At 39.6% G+C, this 27,615-nt stretch overlaps 1 protein-coding gene across 2 annotated transcripts in view; it reads left to right on the forward strand.

Annotated features, from left to right (window-relative positions):
• SYNPO2 (synaptopodin 2) overlaps positions 1-27,615 on the forward strand; it is a 160,326-nt gene that overhangs the window by 111,727 nt on the left and 20,984 nt on the right. The window contains exons 2-4 of one of the 2 annotated variants that reach the window (XM_014857914.3): positions 11,278-11,429; positions 14,869-15,680; positions 18,109-20,291. In XM_014857914.3, coding sequence (XP_014713400.2) covers positions 11,278-11,429; positions 14,869-15,680; positions 18,109-20,291 — 3,147 coding nt within the window. The remainder of the gene's footprint in view (positions 1-11,277; positions 11,430-14,868; positions 15,681-18,108; positions 20,292-27,615) is intronic. The other variant, XM_070504687.1, reaches the window with a different exon arrangement.

Consider the following 27,615-nt stretch of genomic DNA (forward strand, 5'->3'; position numbering starts at 1 on the left):
ATGATGGCGAAATGCAGTGATTGGCAGGAGCAGCTGCAGAGGTGCTTATTGAGTCATCGTGGTGTGACCGTTGCCTTTGCTGGGGAAAACTCGGTTATCACTGAGGTCCAGTATTCTGTAGGACCAATTCTTTACCACAGATACACTGGGAATTCCCTATTTATCACATGATACTTTTGTAGTAATCTCATACCTAAAAGAGACTATGGAGAAAGAATAAACAGAAAGTAATAGATTTGGGAGTGACTGTTTGCCCAGGTACAGAGGGAAGTTGAAGTAGACATTTGGGTAAAGTTCAGTTTACTCATATTGTCATTTATTCAGCACATATTGATTGCACACCTACTATGTGCAAGGCATACTTTGGATTGTAAAATGTATAAAGATCTTTGTATTGCAATCACAGTTCTCAACGAATTTCAACTGCCAGTAGTTTGGAAGCTGAACAGGAGCTATTTCCAAAGCAACCTTGACATTGCAGCCCAGTGAAGATTTTCTTCCCCCCTTTGTCTCTCCTCTCCACAGACAGACTTGGAATCTTCAGAACTGGTCTGAAACTGCTTCTCTATTTCCTTCAGATCCCCAAAGTGATCCTGAGTCTGAATTCATGTTGGTTTCAGGCATGCTCCCTCAGCACATGGTTCTTAAAAGGCATCCCTTCCTGGTTTCTGTCAGCCTTTGCTCCCTAGGCTGAAACTTACTTCTGTTTGCCTGTTGCATTGCCTTTGATGGAATTTCCTCTTCTCCAACTCAGATACCCAAGAAGCCTAGCACATATCCCTGTCTCTTTAGATCAGTGGTTCTCCAAGTGTGTTCTGCAGACCTCTGGGGGTCTCTGAGATACTTTCAGGGGATCTGTGAGTTCAAAACGACTTTCATAGTAATACTAAGACATTGTTTGCCTTTTGCACTGTGTTGACGTTTGCACTGATGGTGCAAAAGCAAACATGGATGAAACCACTTGCCCTTTAGCATTTGAGGCAGCAACACCTTCCTCTCCTAGGAGTTATTATATTCCTCAGTGTCATCATTTGACTTAAGAAACAAGACACCAGTTTCATGTAAGGATGTCCTGGACGAAGCAGTAAAAGTTTGAATTTTATTAAACCTCAAGCACACATCTCCTTAATATTCTGGGTGACAAAATGAAAATACACATAAAGCATTTTGACTGAATACTGGAATATGATGTTTGTCTCAATGAAACACTTGTACAATCGTTTGAACTGCAAGCTCCACAAGCCATTTTTTTCATGGAACATCATTTTTACTTTAAAGAATGACTGACAGACAAACTATGGTTGTTCAGACGAGTATTCAGCAGACATTTTCTAGAAATTGAGCAAAGTGAGGCTGTTACTTCAAGGAAAACAACTGACAGTATTTGAGCTTTCAAGGGAAAAATTAGAAAGTTTCATCTGCCATTGTGAATTTGACGGCTTCCCAATCCTTTAAGATTTCTCTGATGAAATCATTAGTGATATTAAAGAGTGTGATTTTGTATATTGTATGATGAAATGTATCAACATTTGGAAGATCTGCGTAGCTCAGTGAATCAATATTTTCCAGATGACCAAGGCATGATGTAACAAAGTCATCAAAAGCATGGATACAAGACCCCCTTCAAAGGGCGGAGTAGACCAATGGATTTTAATATAACCCAGTAGAGAAGTTCATCGCTAGGGTTTCAGATTCCACAATGCAACTTTAGAAACTACCACTTGTTGCGTTTGATGTACTATCAAAGACGAATATCCAAAATTTTCTGAAAAGGCTATTAAAATACTCCTCCCTTTTCCAACTATGTATCTGTGTGAGGCTAGATCTTCTTAAGATACTTCAGTCAGCACAACGTAACGCAATAGAATCAAGGCAGAAGCGCATATGAGAACCCAGCTGTCTTCTATTAAGCTCAGACATTACAGATTTACAAAAATGGAAAACAGTGTCCCTACTCTGACTCAATTATCTGTTTTAGAAAACCTGATCATTTTTATTTTTCATAAAACATATTATATATGTTAACATACCAGTTACTTTATTTTAAAAATAATGAACAAAAATTTTAAATGTCTGAGTTTTTATTTCTAACACACTGAACACCAATAGACAGAACCCACAAGAACAAATTATTTTTGAAGTCCTCAGTCATTTTTAAGAGTGTAAATGGGTCCTAAGACTGAAATGTTTGAGACTTACTACTTTAGATCACTTCCTCCTACTACTGATGACAGCCTAAATGAAGTTCCAGTTAACCAAGCTTTGGAGGTGATCATTTAAATCGGCCCTTCCCTGACAGGTCACAGTCCTTGATTAACTTCCCCTGACCCCTGCACCAGCTAGTTTGCTCCTTTTTGCAACCAGATCTTCAGCATGTCCTGTGACTAGGGAGGTGGCAATTATCCCAATTATGTGAGGACTGTATTGGCATTGTCTTTTACCCGGGTTCCCCACAAAAGTAAATGTTCAGTGCAATAAGTTTCACTTTCTTGGATTAAAATATTTATACATTTGTACTGTTGACATTTCTTTAAAGGCTCCTAAAAATTGTATATGATTGTTTCCAAAATGGAAGCACCGTGATATATCTTATGTGTGTGTGTATGCGTGTGTGTATTACAGTTTAACAAGGCATCAAATTAGGAATCTGGAGGGAATTCCTTCATTCTTCTGATAAGGAAAATGATTTCCTGAAAGCTTAAGTGCCTTGTCACGTGAGTTAGTGACAGAGTTAAGATAAGATCTCCAGTTAGCTAACAACTTCAAGCCCAGGGCAAAAGAATAAAACTTAGACAATTTTTTAAAATCTGTACTTTTGTCCTTTGGAGGACATTTTTCACTTTATCTTCTTTTTCTCTAGTCTTATATATGAGCAACCTGGAGGGAGAAAATGCTTCATCTAGTTTAGTCAAGCAATGCACCTTCAGATGCCTGGAGCTATGGAAAAACAGGGCATTCCAGGCAAATGCATTTTCTGGGTACAGGAGACATATTCAATGTTCGAAATGAAACAATTTCAGTAAAAAGACAATATAAGCAAAGTACTTAGGGCCTCAAATTATGAATTCCCATCTAGTTCCCTTACTTTATTAATGTGGCAATGCCTCAGAGCCAGGTATACCTTTAATAGCAAAGCTTCTGTTGTAGCTATTTGGGATGGCACTCTTTCTGAAAGGTATTGTGTGTTTTTCTGCATCTAATCAGTCTGTTAAAGATGATTTAAACGTTTTAAATGACTTGGGATTATGATTATTCGTTTCCATTATTTTACTCAAATACAATAGAAGCATTAAGTTCTATTGAGCATGTGAAAGTTTTTTACACTTTCATTAAATGACCCCAGTATTCTGTCTTTTTTTTTATTTAATATTTTTATGTTTTTAAATTTTGGCGTTTACTCCCTTTCTTTGGCGTTGTATTAACTATAACATCTTCCTTTATACGGGATGCATGTTTGTCTCTCTATGTCTAGTTTTCTGTAAACCAAATTAAAAAGTTCGTTAGAATTGTATAAAATTGAGCAAATGGACTGAGAAAAGATTCTGGACACACTGATGAACAGAAGTTATAGTGAACTTTATTTTTTCTGCATTTTGACCACTCAAAAGACTGTTGAGCTTTCTTATAGGTTCTATAGATGACTAAATTCTTCCTAGGTGAGGTATTGCAACATAATAACTATTTGGTTAATTGTTGTATATTCAGTTAATAAATATAAACAGAGATTTGAGAAACTCCAACAGTGAGTTCCAGTTCTGCTCTCTTTTCTGAGTAATCCTGGTTATACTGACTACTTATTTATCTAATCTTTTATATTTTACAAAAAATGTGTTTTTTAGTGAGTTCTTTAAAAAGTTTTTTTCCCCATATTCTGTGTAAATGTTTCTAAGAGGAATCTGCCTATAGTTCAAAAGCTTTTGTGCAGTTGTCCACCATTTAACCCAGTAGAGAGAAGCAGCCGGGGTCATGTCCTCTGTGGGCTCGGGTCCATTGGTATTTTTCTGAAAGAGCTGGGATGTTTACATTCTTAGGAAGGAAAGAAGAGCGGAGAATACCATTCCATATTTGTCCTTGTTGGTCTTCTAGCATCATGGCGGCTGCTTTATGACAGCTCATGCAGGGCACTTGCAGCATCATTTCTGCCTGTGGAATCACATTGGTATGCAGATTCTTAAGAATGCTGCCCTGTGGATTAGGGCCCTCATTCCTGTCAAAGACAGTTATTTACTCTGGGAATCTTTCCAAAGTTGCTACCAGGAATGCTTTTTACTTTTATGGCAACTTGGTCCCTAGGGATAAAGACAATTATCCAAAAGGAAAACTTTTTGCCCTGTGTCTGGACGGATCTTAGCGACCAGAGCAGAAAAATGCAGTCTTCAAACCAAAACTTGGCGTGAGAACGGGCTACTGAACTTGAATTGAGGTAGTGAGTAGAGAATCACCAAAATATGCTAGTGTCTACGTGCGTGTGCAATCACGACCTGAGGTGAATATATAGTTTAAGAGTTATTGTCACTATCTAGACAATTTGCGTAATTGAAACTCTTATTCAATTCTTTGTACACTTATTGATGCTTTAATGGAGCAAAGCTTCACTTCCTTTTAGAAATCTCCTCTCCTGTTAGAACATTCGTCTAAGACAACTATGCATGCTGATGATCATCCCACTTTATTCCTTATAAGTTCTTCACAAAGCCTTTATTTCTCTCATACTTAGTTCCTAGCATGTACTTTCCAATGGCTTTTCTGAACTTCTTTCATTGTCCTCAACTTTTCATCCCCCTCTGGCTTTCCTCCTCTCTTCTCAGCAGTTGGTGACATCCTACAATTTATCTGGTGTAAGTTCCTGCATCGTCTCTCCTGTCTGTCTTGAAATATCAGTATCTGCATCATCTTTTTTTCTCCTTTTCTGCATTTGAGAAATAGCTGCCCTTTTACCTCTCTGTTCTTTCACCTTGTGTCTTCGCTCTTAGTTCTATCCTTCTGTATCAGTTCAGGGTTCATTTGCAAAAAATAGAAACCTCTCCAGTTATTTTAGTCAGAAGGGAATTTAAGAAGTACTTATAGAGTTGTTGAAAGATCTGGAAAGGCAAACTTTAGGCAGGGCCTCCAGGAATGACTTCACACAACACTGAAGAACTGGCCACCCAAGGGATTAGCAACATTTGTCACAATCGGGAAGCTCGGGAGTCAGGAAGCCCTTGGGCCAGCTCTGGGTCCAGGGTTGCTCAGCTTAGCTGTGATTCAGGATTAAGAGGCTGCCAGTAGAACTGCTGTCTCCAGAGTAAAGTCCTCTCCCAGGTCCGTGCCAGCAAGATGGCTGCCTCACACTGTAACGTCTCTCTCCGCTAACTCAGTTCCAAACATAGGTTTCCTGCAGGTACACCTGCGGTGTTGGAACAATGCCACACCCAGAACCTTAGCTGAGGGAGAGTCTGGGAAATGGTGTTTTACCTTCTCAGCTTCTGCGACACACAAGACACACTCCAAGGAGCTTGGAACAGAAGTTGAGCAATCCAATCGACTCTTAACCACAGTCTTTTCCATTGACTTTTGATTTATTCAGTTACTAGTTGTATTTCTTATTTATTTATTCCATACTTTAGATATTTGCCCAAGTTTTTTTTTTTCCATTTTACTGTTTGGATTTCTGCACTAAATTCCAAGATGATTTTTGCTTCGTACGATAAAGCTCTTCCTTGGGTTATTATTGTTTCTGTTTCATCGTATTCTGGTCCTTGTTCTTTTCTTTGGCCTTGTCACCCTGAAGCTGTTATATTGCTGTTTGCCATTGATTTCCAAAAATATTGTACCACTGTCAACAAGAATTCCCAACAACATGTGAACTCAGCTTTGGTACTCGGAAACTCACCCATCAAGGGCAGAGGTTGGAGCTCAGAATCTCGATAACAAGCCCTTTAAATGTAGGATTATTTACTTATTCCTAAAGCTTTAGCTACCATCATAATTGCTCTTCCTGTACCTCCCAATGACCATGCTGCCCATTTCCCTGGTCAGTTGAGGAATACAGACCTACCTAGGGCTTCAGTACCAGCGCCAGCTGAGGGGAGGGAATACTTATTAAATCTTGTCTCAGAGGTATGAGGGAAGTTTTGCCAAAGGCCTGAAGTGTAAAACTGAGGAAACGCTGGGGCTTGCGAAAGGGCTGCAAGATTGCAGACTACTTTCCAATCTCCATCAAAATATTTTAATCTCTAAAACTTTGCTTGTTGTCTGAGACCATCTCTCTCATCTTTTCTTGGTTTTCTCCTGGTCCCTGAGACTTCATTTTATGGATTGAAGGTAGCCCTACATTTGATAGGATGGATTTATGCTAACTTTCTCATCCTTTTTCATATATTTTAATAAATATAGTAGTGGAATTTAAAGACGATATTGTCTTGGTTCTACCACTTACTCTGACATCTTCCAAGAGGACTTGTCAGTGAGTTATACATGAAAATGCATGAGACAAGATGTAATTTCACTGACAGGAAGCCGACACGATTGTTGTCGCATAGGCACAACACAAAATACAAGTACAAGGTGCCACAAGAACTCAAATCTGATACTTGTTTTCTAATCAGTTCTGAAAGACTTGGAAATTATACAATAATAATAGATTAGAAAAAGGAGCTTTTTTCACTTGCCAGAGAATTATTTATTTATAAAACTAAATTAGCATAGCTGACATTCTTCTCAGATTTATTCTATGAAATGAAAATAATGTTGTTAAATTTCCCAGAGAAGCCTTAACTTTCCATTTGTACTCGGCTGCAGTAAAATAAATCTTTCCTGGCTTGGATCAAGAAGCTGTAAGCAAGAGAACATGGTATTTGGTAAATATTTACAATACCAATATCTCTCTTAGTTATGTGGTCTGATTAAATTGAGAGACACTAAAAAGGAATATAGTATTTTATGGATAGAAACTCACTCATCTGTCTAATGTATTAGGTGTGAAATAAAGTCTCTAAGGGAATGTTCTCAAAGAAAAGAAATTACCTCACACGCTCACACGGGTGGGTTGTATCAAATCACAATTCGCAAAAGATAATTATATTTGATTTTGAATCTGTGACATATTGGGTCATAATATTGGCTATTTTCCAATCTTTAAGGACTATTTTATATATAACTCTTAAAATAATAAAAGAGGAGGAAGAAGAAGGAAAATAAAGTAAAACAAAACCTGTCTTTCCCAACACTGGTTTATGGACTGACCAGGCAAGTTGTTGTCACCTCTGCCTAGTCCTTCCATTTCCTCCCTGACTTTACTCCCCACCTCTGCCAATTGTTGTCATACTGCTCCTCTCTCTCTTCATTCTGGGCTTTATGGTAGACAATTTAGACTATTGACCAGGGAGGCAACGTGTGCAGTGGTTAAAAACACAAGCCCTGGAGCCGGATTCCCTGGGTTCAAATTCTGGTCCTAGCTGTATGATTTTAGGCAAAGGACCTAACTTTTCTGGGTCTCAATTTTCTTATCTTTAAAATGAAGGTAGTCGCAGTGCCTCTGAACATATACAAGTGGAAGTCTGCTTTTGCTTCTCATTGAGGTTTTGTAGTGATAAATGGTATACGGATGTAAAGGGCTTAGCACAGTACATGCTTGATAAAAACAATCACTAACATTTCAATATTTGTATTATTATTTCTGTTGGGAAACAATAAATAGGGTTATCTTCTTCTATCTTTCAGTTATGAAATGTGTACTTACTGAGGAAAAGATAGATTATAATGAGACAATGCGAAATATCTGGATAAAAACTAAAAAGAAATCCATGTGTCAAACATCTTGTAGATAAAGTGCCAACATTTTACGGCTTTGCCTTTCACTTGGCGTGTTTCTTTCACGTGCGTGTGTAGGAAGTCAACACACTCTCCTTCACTAGCCCCTTCTTGAGCACCTCCATGGGCTGTGTGTGCATCACGGAATTTAACACGTATTATTTCTAATCCTTATTAACCATCTGGAGGATCAAATTTATTAGCTCTCTTTTACACTCCAGAAAACTAAAGCTCAAGGGTGTAATGTAACTCGTCTAAGTTCAGACAGCTAGTAAGCATTGGAGCCACTGAACTGCAACCCGGGTCCTCTTCCTTCAGAGCTGGCTTCTTTCCCACTGCGACGCATACCTTATGAATCTAGGACTAGTGGCCTAAGGAGAAGGCTGGTTGATAAATTCACTGATAGAGATTCAGTATTGGCAATACTAATTTTTATGTCCAAACTTACTCTTACTATTGACAACGTGTTTCATTTTCACACTTAAGAATGTTTTCAGAAGTTAGAATTGTTAATCATATACATAATAATACATAATTATACAAATTATAAAAATGCCTTAGTATACACAATATAAGGTAAAGGTCTTTTGTACACTAATGAAAGTTTATTCTTCATAATACACCTATGAATAGAACCATGTTAGTGAAGTTAATGATTGCAAGGGAAATGTGTGAGCATAATACAGCCGATCATACAGTCTTTGCTGGGTTTAGTTGTCTTATTAAATATAAGAAAGAGTAGTCTTTCAGAAAAACCTTTGTGGCAAGGAAAGTATCACCAAATTTAACATGGCTCTTGAGGGAAAAATATTTCCTGCTATTCAGACAAATGTAAAATGTCACTGAACACAATCACAACAGTTGATTCCGAATGTTGACCTCAGAATGTACGCTCTAGAGGAATGCTAATGACTCCTACTGTAATGCTTTTGCTTATTTGGATACCAGTAAAAGCTCCACTTGACAAGTATAATGATGAACTGCACTTTTCGCATCAAGCAACACATGTTTGGATGATAGACAGCTCTGTTAAGTTGCGGATTTATTTATTTTCCAAGGCCAAGTTTTTCGTCTTGCTCTGGAAACCCTTGAAGCTGCTTAAAATTCACACAACTTATTGCTGGTAAAGGGATGCCCCCACTCTGAGATTGGGCCTTGGTGGGTATTGGGTATGATGACACGTCTGTTTTATCAACATAAAACTTTGGTCCACCAAAGGATGAATTTTCTGTTTGTATTCTAGTACATCTGACTCCACTGAATGAATGGTTTTATGCTTCAAAATATCCTTTATTATCTACCTAACCTCATTTTATAAAAAAAAATTGAATAAATTTAAATGAATGAAATGTAAATAACTCTAACTCTAACTTAAATGTTCATCCTTGGATATTGTTTTATCCTTGACTTATTAACAACTCTCTCATGATTCTTTATTTTAATTATTTCATGCAAGACAAAACAAAACAAATGTATTTGGCAGTTAAAGAGATATTTTTCAAATTTGGGTGAATATTCTGTTTCTCGTTGCTTTTGTTGCTTCCTTGCAACCTTGGAAATATTGAGTTGATTTAATATTTTGCAAAAAATTAGTACGTTCTTCAGAAAAAAGGGAATGAAATTGATTTGTTCGAAAAGGGGAAGGCCTTCGATAGATTATAATTTATGACAATAAAAGGATGGCTCTTCGCAGAACCAAACTAACTGAATTGCATTGAACTTGAACAGGATCATTGCTTTGACGGTTAAAGAAATTCTTTTCCTTTCAAGAATATCACTAAAAGTGTAAATGCACTTAGACATGTAAGCTGTAGATATATATCAGTCAACATATTAATTATTATTTAAGATCTTAGCAAGAATTAGTGGGCAGCTGTTAGAGATAAATTTAAATACATTTCCTGCCTAATCAAAATGAGGCTGGCTATGAAAACATTCTTCAAGAAGTCTTGCCCACCTGGTTTTGATCTTACTGGACTCAGAATCTTGATTTTCATGGTCAGAGAGTGATCATCTTGGTAGAAAATATTCAGAATAGTATCTTGCTGTGTACCTAAATTTGAGATTGTATGATCACGATACATGATCCATCGAGAACTAGTAAACTCACATTATAAAGTGAAATTTAAATACATTAGGGTCCAAGCAGGAAACAGGTGGCATGCTCAAAGGAGTAGTTAAGGATGACATAATGCAGGACTAAAGGCAGGTTTAAGGGAACCAGCAAATGATAATGAAGCACCCAGAGATGAAGAGCAGGGAGCTGCTCTTACCCATGGCCCTGAAGACGCAAGGATGGTATGTGTTACTGGAACATAACAAGAATTTAAGGCATGGGGGAGGGGTAGACAGACAGGAACTGTAACTGTGTAGATCGAGGAACCAGAACCATTGCCAAACCATCCCCCAGTAGATCAGCAGGGAGAACGTCTACCTCACCTCTCATTCGCTTGCTCTTTGATCTCTTTCTGGGGCTTCCCATTGACCAAACCCAACCAGGAGCCAGCATGCAAGGGAGCTGACCAATGCAGTCTCTAGAGGCCAGTCTCCCTGCTGGACAAAGCAGCACCAGGGATGGCGGAGAATGCACTTGGAAGGGCAGAGGGAGAATAACCAGCATGACATCTCACCATAATCATAATTATACGGGATATAAACTTCCGGTTATTCCCCACTAAGGAGCTGGAGGGAGCTCTCTGCCGTTACTCTGCTCCTCTAAAGTTCTTTTCTTCCAGGGTCCGAAGGTTCTCTTTACATTTTTATTCAATTCTTGTTCCACATCATTCTGTGCTAGAATGTGATGCAATCCTTATAACAGGGAGGTTTTCTTTTTTTGCAAAATAGTCTCTGCTTTCCTTTCTTTTTTGCTAAAATTTGCTTGGTACCAAGACTTAAACAGTTGATTTCAAAGATTTTTCTCTTTAACATAATTCTTAATATCCTGGCTGCCCAACTTCGCCATTATGCTGGGATGGCTTTCATTAGTTCATTTAGCTGAACAGCCCTCTCCTCAAACTGATCGTCCCGCCCTACAGCTCCTTGTTACAGTTGGTGTTCCACCCACCTTGGCAGTGGGAGAGGCTTTTAAAGTTTATTTTTCGCTTTCTGATTGGGGTCAAACTTCACAATGTGACATAATTATTTTTAATGGATACTCAATTAAAACATGTCTTCCCTCATTCTTCTCTATTCTTTATTTCCTTTATTCTAGCTTCTTTGCCACAGATTTACTCTCCTTTTCTGTTTACTTACAATGCTGTGAATTAAATGTTGACATTATGGTACATAGGACATTGTGTGTGTGTGAGGGCTGAGAGCTGTTTAGGATGGTCTCACAGGGAACAACAGGTGAATTAAAAATCAGGGCTGGTTTTATGGTTTGCAGCTCTATTTACCTCTTTCAAATAAAACTTTCTCAGAGATGGTGGCATGGTTTTTTACAAGTTGTATGACTCTAACTCTTGCCTCCCTTTTCATTTCACTCAGATCCGAAGCCAGAGCAAAGCATCCAGGTCTGGGCTCTGTGAGGGGGATGAAGTGGTTTCTATCAATGGCAACCCTTGTGCAGACCTCACCTACCCTGAGGTCATCAAGCTCATGGAGAGCATAACGGACTCTCTCCAAATGCTCGTCAAAAGGTACAAAAGATTTGTTGGCGTATATATTTTCTCTTGGAGCTAGATGAGAATGATTACAGCTTCTACTACATGTATAATTTGTCATTTATGGGGAAATTGGACTGTTTGAAAAGTGGCCATTCCAATCAGCTGAATTGTCCAGTTAACTGAGAATTAGCTTGAAAATCTTTCTTTCAAGATCTTCATTGAAAATCTTAGGTATTTTAGACTAGTTCCTTAGAAAGCTCAGTACATTGAACATAATTTAACGTTATGTTGAACATAATACACAAGATCAAGATTTTGTGGTGGGTCAGAATCACTAAATGATAATTCCCAGATTCACAGATAAATTAAAAATGTTAAACCATCCCACAATAATTTTTTATAGAAAGAAAATGCCTCGGAGAAGGAAAAGAACGGCAACAACAAAAACCATAAAAGCAGCCAGATTTCTGCTTGTCAGGAGCTCTAGTAAAACCGATAATTGCGTATGGGCAAAACAGATGGTTAGAATAAAGTTTTTGGACTATCAATGCAAATCATTTGTTCATTTGATCTCTCCAAATACTACCCTCCCCACCTAATCATTTAAAAATACGGAAGTAAACTCTGAACATAAAAACGAAAGAAAACAATGAGAGCAATCACAAAAAATTGTAGCATCAACATTTTTTACAGTGTGCAAATCACAGTACAGTCCATACTAACTTTGCAAGTGAGGCCCTGAGCATCACACGCCGCATATGACGCATAAGATTAGTCCCGTAAGATTAGTACCGTATAGGCTAGGTATGTGGTAGGCTATATCATCTAAGTTTGCTAAGACGTGTTGTGATGTTCGCACAATGATGAAATTGTCTAAGGATGCTTTTCTCAGAACATATCCTCTCAAAGTCCTCCAGGTTTTGCCTTAACTCTGCAGAAACACTACATACAGCGTCGCCCCTCTGGTAATCGTTCAACAGGATTCCATTTCTATACAAACATGAACTCACTATGGCCAAAATCTTGTGAAAATAAAAGAAATCTAGCATTATTCTTAGAGTCTGCCATCTAAATATTTACCTATCAAGCCTGATGTTTAAGCCCTGAAGATCTTACTTATAAAGCTGCCATTTGCTTTTAAAAAGAACCTAACGGGAATGTTGTAGTCACAGTGTTTGCCATTATCATGCATCAATCTCTGAGGTATTTGAAGAGTTCCATCTTTGTAAGTTTAATCACATCCAAAATGGGAGAAAAACCTATTCTAATTTATTCCTTTTTAGTGTCTTTACTGATTTAATGAGGCCAATTTCTTTGGAACACGCTTGTGGTCTGGGACGTTCCTTACTAGTTCTTGTTTTGATTTTGATGGCTATCATTGGGAAAATCCTTGGTGGTTTAAAGCTGAGTGTTAGGTACAAATTTAATTTTGGAAGTAAACGGACTAGTTTTCTGCTACTTTTAATAACTGGAATCATGATTATTATTTTCCCTAGCTGTTTTGACTTTCACAAAATAATTCATTGATGAGATTCAAAATGGAATCTCAAATTAAAACCAGCCCAAAGATAATCATCACCATCTTCACCACTCTGGGTGGCCGAACGTTGTTTCCGGGAATTAAATATTTCTCTCACTCATATAATGTCACCTATCGCTAGAGGACAAGTGGTTTACTTCTCCTGGACTAATGCCCAGAGATAGCTGGATCAGACTATCTTAAAGATGACCCTAACATTATGTCTCTATTATCTTACATTTTATTAAAATGGTAAAATATATTTAAAATTACATAATTATGACACATAAATTGTGGAATGGAGTATCTATGTAGGCTGAATGGAAATGAGCATTTTAAGGTATAAAGCTTTAACTTCTAGTGCTTTTATGATTTTTATTCATGTATGTCTATTTTACTTTGGCTATGAATAAATGTTAACATTTGTCTGACCCATTTGCCTGTGATATAGTCTGTAAGGTTGGAATGAATTCAGACTACTTTCTTCTCAGCCTCAAAATTGATTGCTAATATAATTCAAAGTGGTTTAATCTACTTCCATCCGAAGGCCTTCCTAAATTAAAACTCTCTGACCTTTTGGTTCCCTCAAATTCAGTTGCAGAGAGTGTATTCATCATTTCCTATAAAGGCAAGATCTAATTTGCTGTCATCATATTTTTAAAATGCTCTATTATAATGTTTTTTTGTTTTGCCAGGAGATTACTTGCATAGAGAAAAGCTGCATTTCATTTGATTCTTAGTGTTGTTTTGTTTTGTTTTGCTAAACACAGTCAAAAGCAAAGTTATGAGTAATTATTTTGAACATTAGTCTGAAATTCTACTCTCACATAAATTCTAAGGTAAATTCCCTGAGTGGAATAGAGTAGGGGCCACTCCCCCCAGTTGATGATCCTGCATCAGCCAGGGATTCTGAGGGGGGAAGAAAGGGGCAGAGATAGACGCTGCTGCTTCTTAAAAAACCTACAAATGTAAGAAAGGAAAGCGCCTCCTACAGCTGTTCTGTGAATGATGCTTCTCTTCTAAAAGCAGTTAGAGTTTAAATTAGAGTTCTAGCAAGAAGTTGGTTAACCCTTACACTGACATTGCTTTTTGCAAACCCAAATTTGCATAACCAACTGGGAATGGTTAAGGTCAAAATCAAAGGACTGTGGTGAACAGCTCCGGGCCCCTTAGCTGCGAGATAAAGGAACAGTTTGGCTTCAGAGATCCTACAAGGAAAATGCTCCAAGAGACAGGTTCAAATAGGAGAACGGGAGACATCTCAGATTATAAATACTTCATGACTCAGTGATTCATTGCAGCATGGAAAGGATTTCTCTTGACACAAGAGGACTGGGCTGGGGTCCACTTATTACAAAACACATGCTCACTGGAGCTTAAAAAACAGCTTCTATTTCATTCCTTTCAAGAAAACACAGCTTCTAAAAGGATTACTTGAACTATCTGCATTTTTTTACTTAATAAATTTTTTATTGAGGTAACATTGTTCATAGTAAAATTATCATTATATTAATATTGCTCTGAAGCTGCTGAATATGTTGATGTGACTTTATAACGTGCAGACCTAAACTTAGTCAATAAGACATTGAAATGCTTTGTCATATTATAACAAACATGGTTATTTGAAAACATCCAAATAATTACAGATAAAGGGCGTCCATGTAGCTGTAACCTGCACGTTTAAAGAATAAAGGCTGAATTTAGGATGGATTTAGGTTTCATAATCTTTTGTAAGCATTTTTGCTTTGCTTTAAAGAGAAGTTTATTTGGAAGATCTTTAAATAATAATATAAACATGTTGCCAATTTCTGTTTTCAAATATGTTGCAGTTGACATTTAGGAGGAAATGTTTTGACTGTATCATGTATTAGACATCATAAAAGTGTCAGGAAGTTCTTTGGCAGGTGTAACACACTCTGATTTAACTGTCTGGACTGATTTTTCTGTGTGCAGACCATCGAGTGGAATAAGTGAGACTTTGATCTCTGAAACTGAAAACAGAAACCATGAGCATCCCACCCACGAGGGGTATGTGGAAAGTACCACCCTGCAGATCCGACCAGCCACGAAGAGCCAGTACAAAGAGTTTTACATCACCCCGGTCAAGAGTGGAACTCCCCCAGCTGAGGACCAAGAAAGTGGTCCCGGTTGTTCAGGGAGCATAAAAGAAGAAACAGGCCTGAGCTACCATGTGGCTCCCCAAATGCCTGACTCCCAAAGAGGACACTCGGCGGAGGAGCTTATCTTAAGGGAGAAGGCAGAAGCAGGGCAGCCGGGCCCTGTGGTTGAGCTACAACTGTCGCTTTCCCAGGAGAGATACAAGGGCACTAGTGCTCCCGCAGTGGCTCTCCTGGGAGCTGAAAAATCTAAGTCTCCTGACCCCGAACCTAATTTACAACACGACGGGATTGTCCACACAAATTTGGTCCCGACTAATGAGAAAGGGGACCCTTCTCTGAGGTCCAGCAAGATAATCCAGATCTCCAGTGGCCGAGAGTTGAGAGTGCTCCAGGGGAGTGACGCCGGAGCCACCGGGCTGCCCCGAGTGGAAGTGATCCTCGACTGCTCTGACAGGCAGAAGACGGAAGGGTGCAGGCTTCAGGCAGGAAAGGGGTGTGTGGATTCTCCAGTGGAAGGAGGGCAGTCAGAAGCACCTCCTTCTCTGGTATCCTTCGCAGTCTCATCAGAAGGCACAGAGCAGGGAGAAGACCCACACTCGGAAAGGGATCACAGCAGACCTCACAAGCACAGAGCGCGCCACGCTCGTAAGTCCTGCCCGGCCACTGCTGGGCTGTCGGAAGGGGCTGGGGAGCTGAGGGCATTTTGCTGCTGCTTTGCCTGCTTGGACTTTTCTCCTTTTTAAAGATTTTTCATATGTCTCTCATTGGCTTTTTTCCCCTTTTGATTTATTAATACACAAAATAACAAATGTGAAATTGTGGAGAACACCAATTTTTGAATTGGAAGCAATAAGTTTGAACTTTAGAGTAGATTTAAATGTTTTTGATGCACGTCCTTTTATCTCCAAAGGCACAAGAACTGTTAAAGAAAATAATACTGTTAATGTGCCTTTTTGATTTGTCTCAGGATGCTGTAATATTTCATGTTAAAATAACATACGAGAGTATTTGAAGTCATGTGGACGGCGAGTTTAAATGGCAAAAACTGTCGAGTCTGCTCCTGAGAGGTGTCTTTAAAATACAAGCTCCACCACTGATATTAAAAGCAGATCCTCATTTTGAAAAAAAATCATTGTGCAGCTTGATGATGCTTGCAGAAGTGAGCTTGACGGACAAGGACATGTGGAATACTGAGCAGTTACATGATCCTCTCCGTTTTGTAAGTCTTCACTAGACTGCACAGCGTTTCGTCTACCTTCTAGACACAGAAGTCAGACTCCAGGGCCTTGTGGAGGCATTGAAATGTCCCCAAACATAGAATATATTTAAATTTGTGGCTTTTTACAGTGTTTTGTTTTACTCAGGGAGTGCTTACAGAAAGAAGAATAAGGATAAGAATGGCAGTTAGGTTTTAGGATTTTTTTCTTTTTTTTTTTTTTTACAAACGTTGGAATTTTGTTTGAGGAGGTAAATGCTGACTGGCAAAGGCACTTGAATGTGTGAATGATACACAACAGTAATGAGCTCGGCTATTCAAAGTAGTGTATTAAATCTCCCAACCTATTGTTGTTCCTTTCAACGCATATTTTTAGCATAACCACTTGTAGCTTTATTGGCAAGCGCTGTTACTCATTCCTTATAGTTTAAGCATCTGTACGCATCTCCACATTTATAGCATTTTAAACAAGTGCATTAAGGCAGCACTCACATACTTCACATGTTGGCAGTGAAGTTAGCAACAACTGTGACTGTCAATTTAACAGTAAGTTGTGTAACACTGGTCAAAAAAGGAATTACATTTAGGAACGATCACACTTTTTACTGTTTTCTCTAAATAAAATTTGATTACCAGTGAATACCTGTAACTTTGTTATAAAACTATTTACTCTGATTGTCGTTTATTCTTTAAAAATTAACCATTAAGTCTGATTTTTTTCCAGTGACAGAAAGAGCTAACTTTCAATCGTAAAATATTCAAAGCATTTTTCTGAAATTTCCATTGAATTATTTTGAAAAATTCAAAACTTACTTGTGAATCATGCTCATTATCATTGAATATATAATTATAATTAACTGATGCTATAAACTAATTTGCCACCAACTTATTTTTATAGTAATAATGATAAAAGTAAAAATTTAAATATAAATTTTTGCTGTATTTAAAACTGTCAAACTCTCATTTAAATGACTTAGTTTCTGCTAAAAGGGCTGAAAGGGGCACTAGTCATATAATTTTTAAATTTTCCCAAGATTTATACTTATTCTTGCTGCAACTTTAGTAGTGTTATATTTCCAAAGTAGCAATACATTACAAACAGATTTATCTTGACAACTTTGTAGCTGAAATTTCTTCTGTGTATTCACAATGATCTAGTGTTCTGAATTATTATTAATTATTGATTCAGTACCTTCAATTATTAGTCATTCAGTTTTTTGAATTTATATTCATTTAGTCACCATGAATGCTAAGACTTTGCGGGTTATCAAAGTAAAAAAGATAAAAAGAGGAAGAAAACTTAAATATTTAAATTCATTACATTAGAATATTTAGGTAAATAACATTTTCTTGCTCTCTTCTCCTCCTACGTTTAAAAAATGCTTGGAAACGGTTTTATATTGACTTTTTTTAAAAATATGGATGTACAAGGTAAGTCTTAACTTATTTTCCAGAAAATGCTATGTCTTTAAATTATTTCCTTTTTAGTTTTGATTACCTCCTGTTAACTGACATTTACTAGCCAGTGTTTATTGTTAAAGTATCAGGATCCATTATGAAACATATTATTCTAATCAAATTATGAAATGTATATTCAAATTAGCATTCATAAAAATGCATTTACATGAGCAAGTGAAACAGGGCATTGTATAGTTCTATATCATTGTATGTCATTATAGAAGTATACGTTTTAAAAGAAATAAGAAAGAGAAATGAGTTGGATGGCTTCGGAATTCAGTACCCAATTGTAAACATACTTTTTCCATGTCCGTTTTCCCCCAGGAGAGTTGACTTCTGGGTTGCTATGGAGTCTTCCTTGAACTCATCAACTCAATATAATTTTTGTGCTTTCCCTAGGGCTCAGAAGGAGTGAAAGCCTGTCAGAAAAGCAGGTGAAAGAAGCAAAATCTAAATGCAAAAGCATTGCGCTCCTTCTGACAGATGCCCCCAACCCCAACTCCAAGGGGGTGTTGATGTTTAAGAAGCGTCGGCGGAGGGCCAGGAAATACACCCTTGTCAGCTACGGTACTGGCGAGCTCGAGCGAGAGGCAGACGAGGAGGAAGACGGGGACAGAGAGGACACCTGTGAAGTCGCGTTTCTGGATGCGAGTGAATCAGAGGTGGATGAAGAGTTACTGTCTGACATTGACGACAACACACAAGTTGTAAACTTTGACTGGGATTCTGGACTAGTGGACATTGAAAAGAAACTGAACAGAGAGGACAAGATGGAGATGTTGCCAGACACCACAGGCAAGGGAGCCCTCATGTTTGCCAAGAGGAGGGAGAGGATGGATCAGATCACGGCCCAAAAAGAGGAAGAGAGGGCTGGTGGAATCCCAAGCAGAGAACCAGATGCTGCCCAGACAGATGGCCTGAGAACCATGACTTCTTACCAAAGGAAGGAAGAAGAATCAATGAGAGTGCAGAGCTCTGTGAGCAAAAGCTACGTGGAGGTGAGCCACGGTCTCGGCCATGTGCCCCAACAGAATGGCTACAGTGGGGTGTCTGAGACAGCAGAGGCCCAGAGGATGATCCCCATGAACAGAACGGCCAAACCCTTCCCAGGGTCTGTGAACCAGCCAGCAACTCCCTTCTCCCCAACCCGAAGCATGACAAGTCCCATCGCTGACTTTCCTGCGCCTCCACCTTATTCTGCAGTCACACCTCCACCTGAAGCCTTCTCCAGAGCAGTATCAAGTCCGACAGCTGGCCCAGCACAGCCGCCTCCATGGCCCCAGCCTGCCCCATGGTCCCAGGCAGCCTTTTACGATGCATCTGAGCGAATAGCTTCCCGGGATGAAAGGATCGCAGTGCCAGCGAAAAGAACAGGAATATTGCAGGAGGCCAAAAGGAGAAGCACAACAAAACCCATGTTCACCTTTAAAGAGCCCAAAGTAAGCCCAAATCCTGAACTCTTGTCACTTCTTCAAAATTCAGAAGGCAAACGGGGCACTGGAGCTGGAGGCGATTCCGGACCTGAAGAAGACTACCTCAGTTTAGGAGCAGAGGCTTGTAATTTCATGCAAAGCTCCGCTGGGAAACAAAAGACCCCACCTCCTGTTGCTCCAAAACCTGCAGTCAAGTCCTCATCCTCCCAACCGGTAACTCCAGTTTCTCCAGTCTGGTCACCAGGAGTGGCTCCAACGCAACCTCCTGCCTTCCCCACATCCAACCCATCACAGGGCACCGTTGTCTCCTCTATCAAAATAGCCCAGCCTTCTTACCCTCCTGCCCGGCCCGCAAGTGCTCTGAACCTGGCTGGTCCCTTCAAAGGACCACAGGCAGCAGTAGCCAGTCTGAACCACACACCCAAGCCAACAGCTCCCACACCAAAAGTAAATGCTGGTCATGCTGGTGGAGGGGGACCATCCAATCAGCTTCCAGGAATGAGTGGGAGAGGAGCCCAGCTCTTTGCTAAAAGGCAGTCGAGGATGGAGAAGTATGTGGTAGATTCAGACACCGTGCAGGCCCACGCTGCTCGAGCTCAGTCTCCCACTCCCTCTCTACCAGCCGGCTGGAAGTACTCCTCCAACGTCCGAGCACCTCCTCCTGTGGCCTACAATCCTATCCACTCTCCCTCCTACCCACTGGCTGCTGTCAAGTCTCAGCCATCAGCCCCACAGGCCTCCAAAACAAGCAAGAAGAAGGGCAAGAAACCCCTCAATGCTTTGGACGTCATGAAGCACCAACCGTATCAGCTAAATGCATCTTTGTTTACTTTCCAACCTCCAGATGCAAAGGATGGCCTCCCCCAAAAGTCATCAGTCAAGGTCCACTCAGGGCCGACCTTGAAGCAAGCCCTTCCTCCTCGGCCAGTGAATGTGAGCTCACCCACCAATGTGCAGGCCTCGTCCGTGTACTCAGTACCAGCCTATAGTTCTCAGCCTACCTTCTTTGCAGAGGCCACCTCACCAGTCAGCGCATCCCCAGTGCCTGTGGGCATTCCCACCTCTCCAAAGCAAGAATCAGCCTTAACATCTTATTTTGTAGCACCAAGGCCGAAGTTCTCAGCCAAGAAAAGTGGTGTCACAGTTCAGGTGTGGAAACCATCTATTGTGGAAGAGTAATCTTGTAGCTGAAGCTGAGTGTCCATTTTGCTTGAAACAAATTGTTTGCAGTGTTACTTGAGTCCCCAAGAATGCCTAGCAAGTCCTCAATTTACTTAATTTCAGATGTCACCTCCCAATCTGGGTCCAAGGAGCATAATATTTTTAATGAGTCAAAAATCTAACTCAGATTGACTTAAAACATGTTTATCTTCTTTGCACTCTTAAAAATCCGGGAGTACCCGAAATAGACATGCGCCATCATAGTAAATAAGCAGGATATTTAGGGTTTATGCTTTAGCCACAAGAAGGACAGTGATCGGGGTTATCAAACATGAGGACACAGCCTCTCTGTAACATAACAGCTGTGGTCCGATGGCGAAAAGGTTCGAAGGTAGCGAAGACATAACATGTATTGACTGAGATTTCCTTTTTAAGTAGTGCTTTATCTCTATTACTAATGTTAGAGGATAAGAAATTTATTGAGGACAGGGATTAGCGCTGGTCTGTCAACCTCAGCCAGATGTTTGATATCACAGAGAAGGTACCCTGGGGATTGTTGGAATGTACATGGTTTAGTATGGTGGGTCAGAAAGAGGGTATTCATAATTACTGAGCACTTCTGTATCAGGTTCCTTGCCAGATGTTTTACAGATATTAATTCATTTCAGAAGACTTTTTTAGAGTAAAGGGGATAGGGCAAGAAGCATAATCATCCTTAGAGATGGATCCCCGTCCTCCCTCACAGTTCCTTAAGAAACTAAGTGAGTACGTCTCCAATTGCCCATGAAAGCATAAGTTTGTTTTCCTCAGCTGAGGCAAGTGGTAGAGTACAGTGTAAATGGAGCAACGTATAAAAAGGTGAGCAGGATGTGGATAAGGTACATATGACTATTGTTTTTCCTTGGGAAACCACGACTGGGGTGTGAAGGGTTACTGACTACAGGGGCTGATTGTGAAGCACGAGGAACCCCATGTATATGGAGGCCGTAGGGTGAGAACACACAATCATTAGCATCATTTCTGAGTGACCTCACAGATTTTTTTTCTTGTGTTTGTTTTGCTTCCTGACAACTGCTTCTCCCACTGTTCTTTGCAATTCTATTCTCGCACCTTCACTTTATTATTTATATTTGATGGACCAGGAGGATTCAGGCAAGGTTACCTTGTAAATTTGGACTGGTCACACACCATGCCGTCATCCAGCTGGCTATGAAGTTAATAATGTTACTGACAGTAAACCTGAAGACCTTTCTCATATCTATTTTAAGTCCGAGTCTGACCAACCATGGAAAATATTCAACGTGAATTAATGTAGAGAACCACAAAGCATTTTTGACAGCTCCAAGGAAAACCATCTACTCAATACGTTTAGAGACCTCTCGTAAAAACTAGCCTGGTTTGAGAGTACATGGTACCATTTTAATTCTCTGAAAATATCTGTATTCCTGTTCTTTTTCTGCTGTCACTGTCAATCTGCTATATTTTTCACTATCCAATTAAAATATTACTTTCTTCTTTATCTGTTCAATGTATGTATTTAAAAAAAAAAATGTTCCCTCTATGAGCTATTCTGACCTGAGTCATTTCTCTGATATTTCTTTTATATCACTCCTAAAGCATCTGAATTTCCTTTTTGTGAGCATATCCATTTCTCCATACATTTAAAACCACAAGCCGTAGGTATTTCTAAGACATCACACACAGAGGAAAATTAAGTCAGCTACAGAACAATAGGACCAATTCTTCTGCTTTTTCTCTGGAAAATCTTCCATTGCCTTTGGTGGCAGTTTCCCCAGAAGTTACAACCACAGGATGTAGCCCGCTCTCTTATTTGCCTTTTTGGGAAATCAATTAGGAAGATTAATACAGGATAAAGGAAAAAGCAATCTAGCCATTGTATAATACTATTGTTTGGTATTACTTATTCTCTGCAAAGGAAGTCTGTCGAATGCTGTGCGTTTTGCATTCTTTTCTAATTGAACAATCAAAAAAGGCTTCTTAAGGTGAAGCAGGAAAGGAGATCATTTTATAACTTTGCATTCTTAACAGAGCATTTAAAGAACGGCATGAATTAGAGGAAAGATAATAGAACACAAGGTAGTCAGTTTGAGATCATTGGTTCAAAAGTAGCCTAGGATGGTAATGACCCACAAGTATCCCCAGTTGTCCGGTGGTCCGTGGTATGTAGGAATGAGGAGTGTTTTCGGTCTGTTTCCTGTTGGACAGGTGGCGATCTTAGCAGAGCCGCTGTTTGTAGTTCATGACTAAAGACGAAACTAACATGAATGTGACTGTCATGGGTTCCCCAAAAGCTTCTAAGAAACATGCCAGGCATGCAGTCTAAGCATTCACAACTTGAACTGGGAACTGGAGTATAGGTCTCATCTCAAACCGTCCCACATTACGGGAGAGGGGTGGGAATCCTCCAAGACTATACCCACAACAGAGTGTAACCTCACCCTGAGGGATGGGGGAGTGGGAAGGAGTAGGACTAAGCCAGCTCCCTGGAGTAAGAGGCAGTTCTTTTGCCCCTTCTCCCTAACCAGGGAGCCCCCTGGAAACACACGCAGAATAAGCTGCGTGTACCATGTTGCAGGTTGGAATTATGGAAATGATGTCAGCGTGGCAGGTGGGAAATTTGGAATTCATGACCTCAGCTTCCTTCCCACTAGGCATCCTTTGCCCTCTGGGTGTTGTTTGCTCTCTGGTGGTGGCAGATGTTTGATTGGCGGGTTGGCTGGTTGTGGGGCGCGAGGAGGCAGTTTTTGTTTAGTTTTTAGCACCTTGCCTTTTCCCTTGTCCTTTGTCAGCTTGATTTCTAGGCAGAGCACCTATGAAGTCAAGTTTTCATCATCAACACAATAGCAACAATCATCTTCTAAGTGCGTATGCCTTATATACATTAGGTGCCTTCTATACGTTATCCCAAGGAAGCCACTGCATGGTTTACAGGCACTGGACTACAAAATAAAATGTAATCGCAGTCACTGACTGACTGCAGGACCTTATGCAAATTTCTTTTCACGAGTTTTGCCTTAATAATATCTCAGACCTCTCTTCCCGGAATGTTGTCCCATAGCGAGTCTGCACAGCACTAGATCTTGTAGGAGGAAAGGTAAACGTAGGTAAAGCATATTCCTCCCAGTTTTATAGACGGGCAGACTGAACACAGAACTGGTAAGATGGGGAATCTGAGCGTTGCCACTTTAATCTTAGAACATTTACCATTTTATTTCTAATATTTCAATAATGAACACATTGTTTTGAGAGAGGAAGAATCACACTGTTTCTGCATTTTGACTGTTTGTTGATAGCATAAAGCATCAGTTTTTAGGAATATGTTTTTAAGACACATTTGGCTTTTCATTCTGGAGCATGTAAAAGTTTGTACTTCAAAATATATCTAGCATGACTGTTAATGATAACACGTATCTCATTTAATCTTCACAAGAAGCAGCTCGTTTTAACTGTAGGAAACTGATGTGTGTTACAAATAGTTCTTTAAAGTAAGCCAGGGTTCTTAACTCTTCTAGATGGTACCGTTCCCTCTCAAGAATTGGGCTGGTAGGGCAGTTGAGTATTAGTACACGGCTTAAATTCCGGCTTGGACGCAAGAGTCATATCTGAGATGTGCAAAACAAATGATCTACATTTAAAGGGGGTGGACTCACAGTCGTGGGCCCGTTGTCCTATTTGCAGTGACTCGGTTAGAGAACTTTCAAGGTCACTGTGCTGCTGACAGCCCATCAGACACTGACTCCGCGGCACCTTCACAGTAAACCCTCTTGAGAGCACAGGACACGTGGCTGTAAGTGTCTGAGTTTGGATTTAATCTTTCACACAAAGCCCCTCGCTGTGTATCATTTCATCCAGTTATCATTCGGAGAAGCTGCAAGCACCCATAATCTACTGGTGAGTTCCTGAAATCAGCGGCTGTTTTATGAGTCACCACTGGCCTGGCAGGAAGGGTATTTGAAGTCACAGTCATCAAAAAGAAGTGATTGTTTTCTGAAAAGCTCAATGCTTAAAATACTTCCAGAGGGAAGCAGTGGGCTGCATGCTCATTCCCTCCTAAGATCAGAGTGGTGGAGTTTGTTTTAAAAATTGTTAAAGTTTCATGAGAAAAATATGTAAATTCTGAGAACCAACATTATATTCCCGGAAACACTGACCCTCGCTGGTCTCATGTCCCTTTATCGCTGGACTCTGGGGGACACAGAGACTCGTGTAACACTTCAGTGCTGCTGAGCTTGTCAACAAGTATTCTGGGAAAAAGCAGAATTGAATTCTTCTCTAGACTTCCCACCAGGGTTGGCTGAGGGCCATAAAGCAAGCTAGTAAATTCCCACAGGACCCAAACGCCCCACAAAATTGCTAAAAGAGGTCAGTCTCCATTTCTCCCACTCTAGTTTAAAAAATAAAGTACAAAAATTACAGGCCATCCTATGGAGCATCAGACCAATAAAAACCAGTCTTTTGGAGGAGGCCCCACATCAGAACTCTCCTTTCCTTGATGTTATCCGGTGCAGCCAGTTTCTTAAATTCTTAAAAAATTAATCTCTCTGGTATGTACATTCGTACACTAAATTATCATTTGGCACTTGGAAATCATAGATCTTTCTACTCAGAGGCAATTGAATAAAGAGAAATTTAATTTAAAAATATCAAATTCTATCCGACGTTTCTCAGACTCCTGATTGGATCGGAGGTTTCCCAGCTAATATTGTATATCTCAAGTATAAAGAGAAAAGTTAGGCTTCTACAGAGTCCTGTAGTTTAAATAATTTTTAGTTATTGATACACAGAATTTCTTACATTTTCATTTTTTGGTTCTAATGTAAAGCTCCTCATGTTTACCTCTGTTTACCTCATTCTTGACATGTTTATCTAAACTATGTGCTTTATGACTGGTGAAATATACATTCAGGGTCCCGAATAAAAATCATCACAAGGACCTACTTCCCAGCCTACCTTCCTTCCTCTATCTGATAATGATAATAATCATCAAAATAATAATAACGTTCAAATGTACATGGAGGAATCCTGCTTTAACAGCCCCTACTTCTTGAGCTCCTTGATAACTCTTACTGGTTTGTTCATGGAAAAAAACCAAAAACCAAGGGATGGCAGTTAGCTCTAAGTTGAAAAGAAATGCACATTTTAGGAAGAACATTTTTCTTCTTGGAAGTAAATATCAAAAAGCAAAGTGGTTTTTTATTTGTTCTTCAGGAGACATTTTAGCACTCAGGGAATCTTCATTTTCTTTATTTGGTGGAATAATCTGTTTTCAAGACCATCCAAAGGCCCTGAGACAAGCATCACAGTCCAAGTCAGGACGAATGATGGGGATGGAAGCTATGGTAGCCACTCAAACACCTCGTGAGGCCTGAGGAAGAGGGCAGGAGGTGGGGGATTGATGTATGAAGTTTCTACTATTTGCCAGGAACTGTGTTAAATCCTTTCCATAAGTTATAACAATAGCTAGCATTAACCGAGCACAAACTTTGGATACTTAATTATGTCGAGTGTCTTTAATAGATTATCTCCTTTTCTTTTGTGAGCTATAACTGATATATAACATTCTATTAGTTCCAGGTGTGCAACATAATGATTTGGTACTAGTACATATTGCAAAATGATGATCACAATAAGTCTAGTCCACATGCATCACCAATCATAGTTTCAAATTTGTTTTTCTTGCAATGAGAACTTTTAAGATCTACTCTCTTAGTAACTTTCAAATATCCAATACGGTATTGTTAATTGTAGTCCTCACGCTGTCCATACGTCCCGAGGACTTATTTACCTGATAGCTGGAAGTCTTTACCTTTTGACCACCTTCACCCATTTTGCACCCCCCACCCCGCCCCATGCCTCTAGTAACCACCATAGATTCTCTCTTCTAATCAGTCCTTATGAGATAGGTACCATCCTCATCCCCAGTTTATAGTATAGTTGGGATTCTGAGGCACAAAGAGGCTGAATAACTTGCCCAAGATCTCACGGTGTTAAGTAGTGGACCCTGGATTCCATCTGGACCCACACTCTTACCCAGTTATACTGTGATTTCATTCACTCCTCAGGATTACCCTAAAGGGAAGGTACTATTATTCCCATTTTACAGACGAGGTCTCTGAAGCTCAGAGAAGCTAAACAACTTGTCCAATAATCGTTAAGCTTATAGGTAATGGGCTGGGGTTGGACCTAAATATTTGTCTGACATCCAAGCCTGGGCTCTCCCTTCAGTACCACATGGTGCCCGCAGTCTCTTTAGACCCCGGGATCCCACTCCCTGAGGCCTAACTGTGAGTTCACCAAACTATTCACCTAGAGCCTACTCTGTACATGCTTTGTAGATGCCTTTGATCACATCAGTTGATATTAGAAAAACCCCACTCCTTTCATAAGATTGCTCATAAAATCAGATGCTACGATCATGTGTTGGAAGTAAAACCAGTCTCTGAAAAAGAAGCATCTGTTTTATATGTAAAGAAGATGGATTTGACACTGATTTTTGTATGAGTTCCTCAAATTCTTTCATTTTCTTATTTCAGGATGAATAGGTGATCTTCCTGGGCTGGGAGTGGGGAGCAATGCCATTTAAAAAGTAAAGCAAAATCAAAGTCTTCACATAAAAGAAACTGCTCCCCTTGGCTTCATGCCATTCTGATTAAATATAATTCAGGGAACATTCTTATTAAGCAGTGAATCAGCACCCTGCTTGGCTTGCTACTAAACCAATAATAACTTGATTCACTTCAGCAAGGGTAATTCTAAACAGAACAATGCTGAAAGAGTCACAAGTTTTCAGTGTTTCAAACTATGCTCTAAAAAATAGTTGTCAGTGGAATCTCAGAGTTCCGTGAAGTCTCTGCCCACCGAGCTCGCCTCCATCCTGGACGTGCAGAGACAGCAAACCTTCCTGCTGCAAGGCTCTCAGTGGAAGATTTCTCAACAGTTATTTCTGTCAGACTTCCCAGCAAGGACATTTTTATACCTTGTGTTTTTTCCAGTAGTTTGTTTTTTTCTTAAACTATGTCCCATTGTTATTTTGAAAATATCTTCTGAGGAACTAGCGTAATAGATTCTAAACATGGATTTGAACCTTCTCATCACTAACTTCAAGGAGAGGAGATGTGAACTTCTAAGTTGACTGTAAAAACCCCTTGTTATATTTGCAGAGCTTTGCTGCCTTAATTTAAAATCACAGAGCCCCTAATGAGGTGCTAATTAGGAGGGCTTACTATATGCTAGGTGCCATTCTGAATACTTAACAAACGTTGACTTTTTTGGTTTATCAAAAAATGACTAA

This window comes from Equus asinus, chromosome 3 (genome assembly GCF_041296235.1).
Source record: "Equus asinus isolate D_3611 breed Donkey chromosome 3, EquAss-T2T_v2, whole genome shotgun sequence".
Classification (NCBI taxonomy): domain Eukaryota; kingdom Metazoa; phylum Chordata; class Mammalia; order Perissodactyla; family Equidae; genus Equus; species Equus asinus.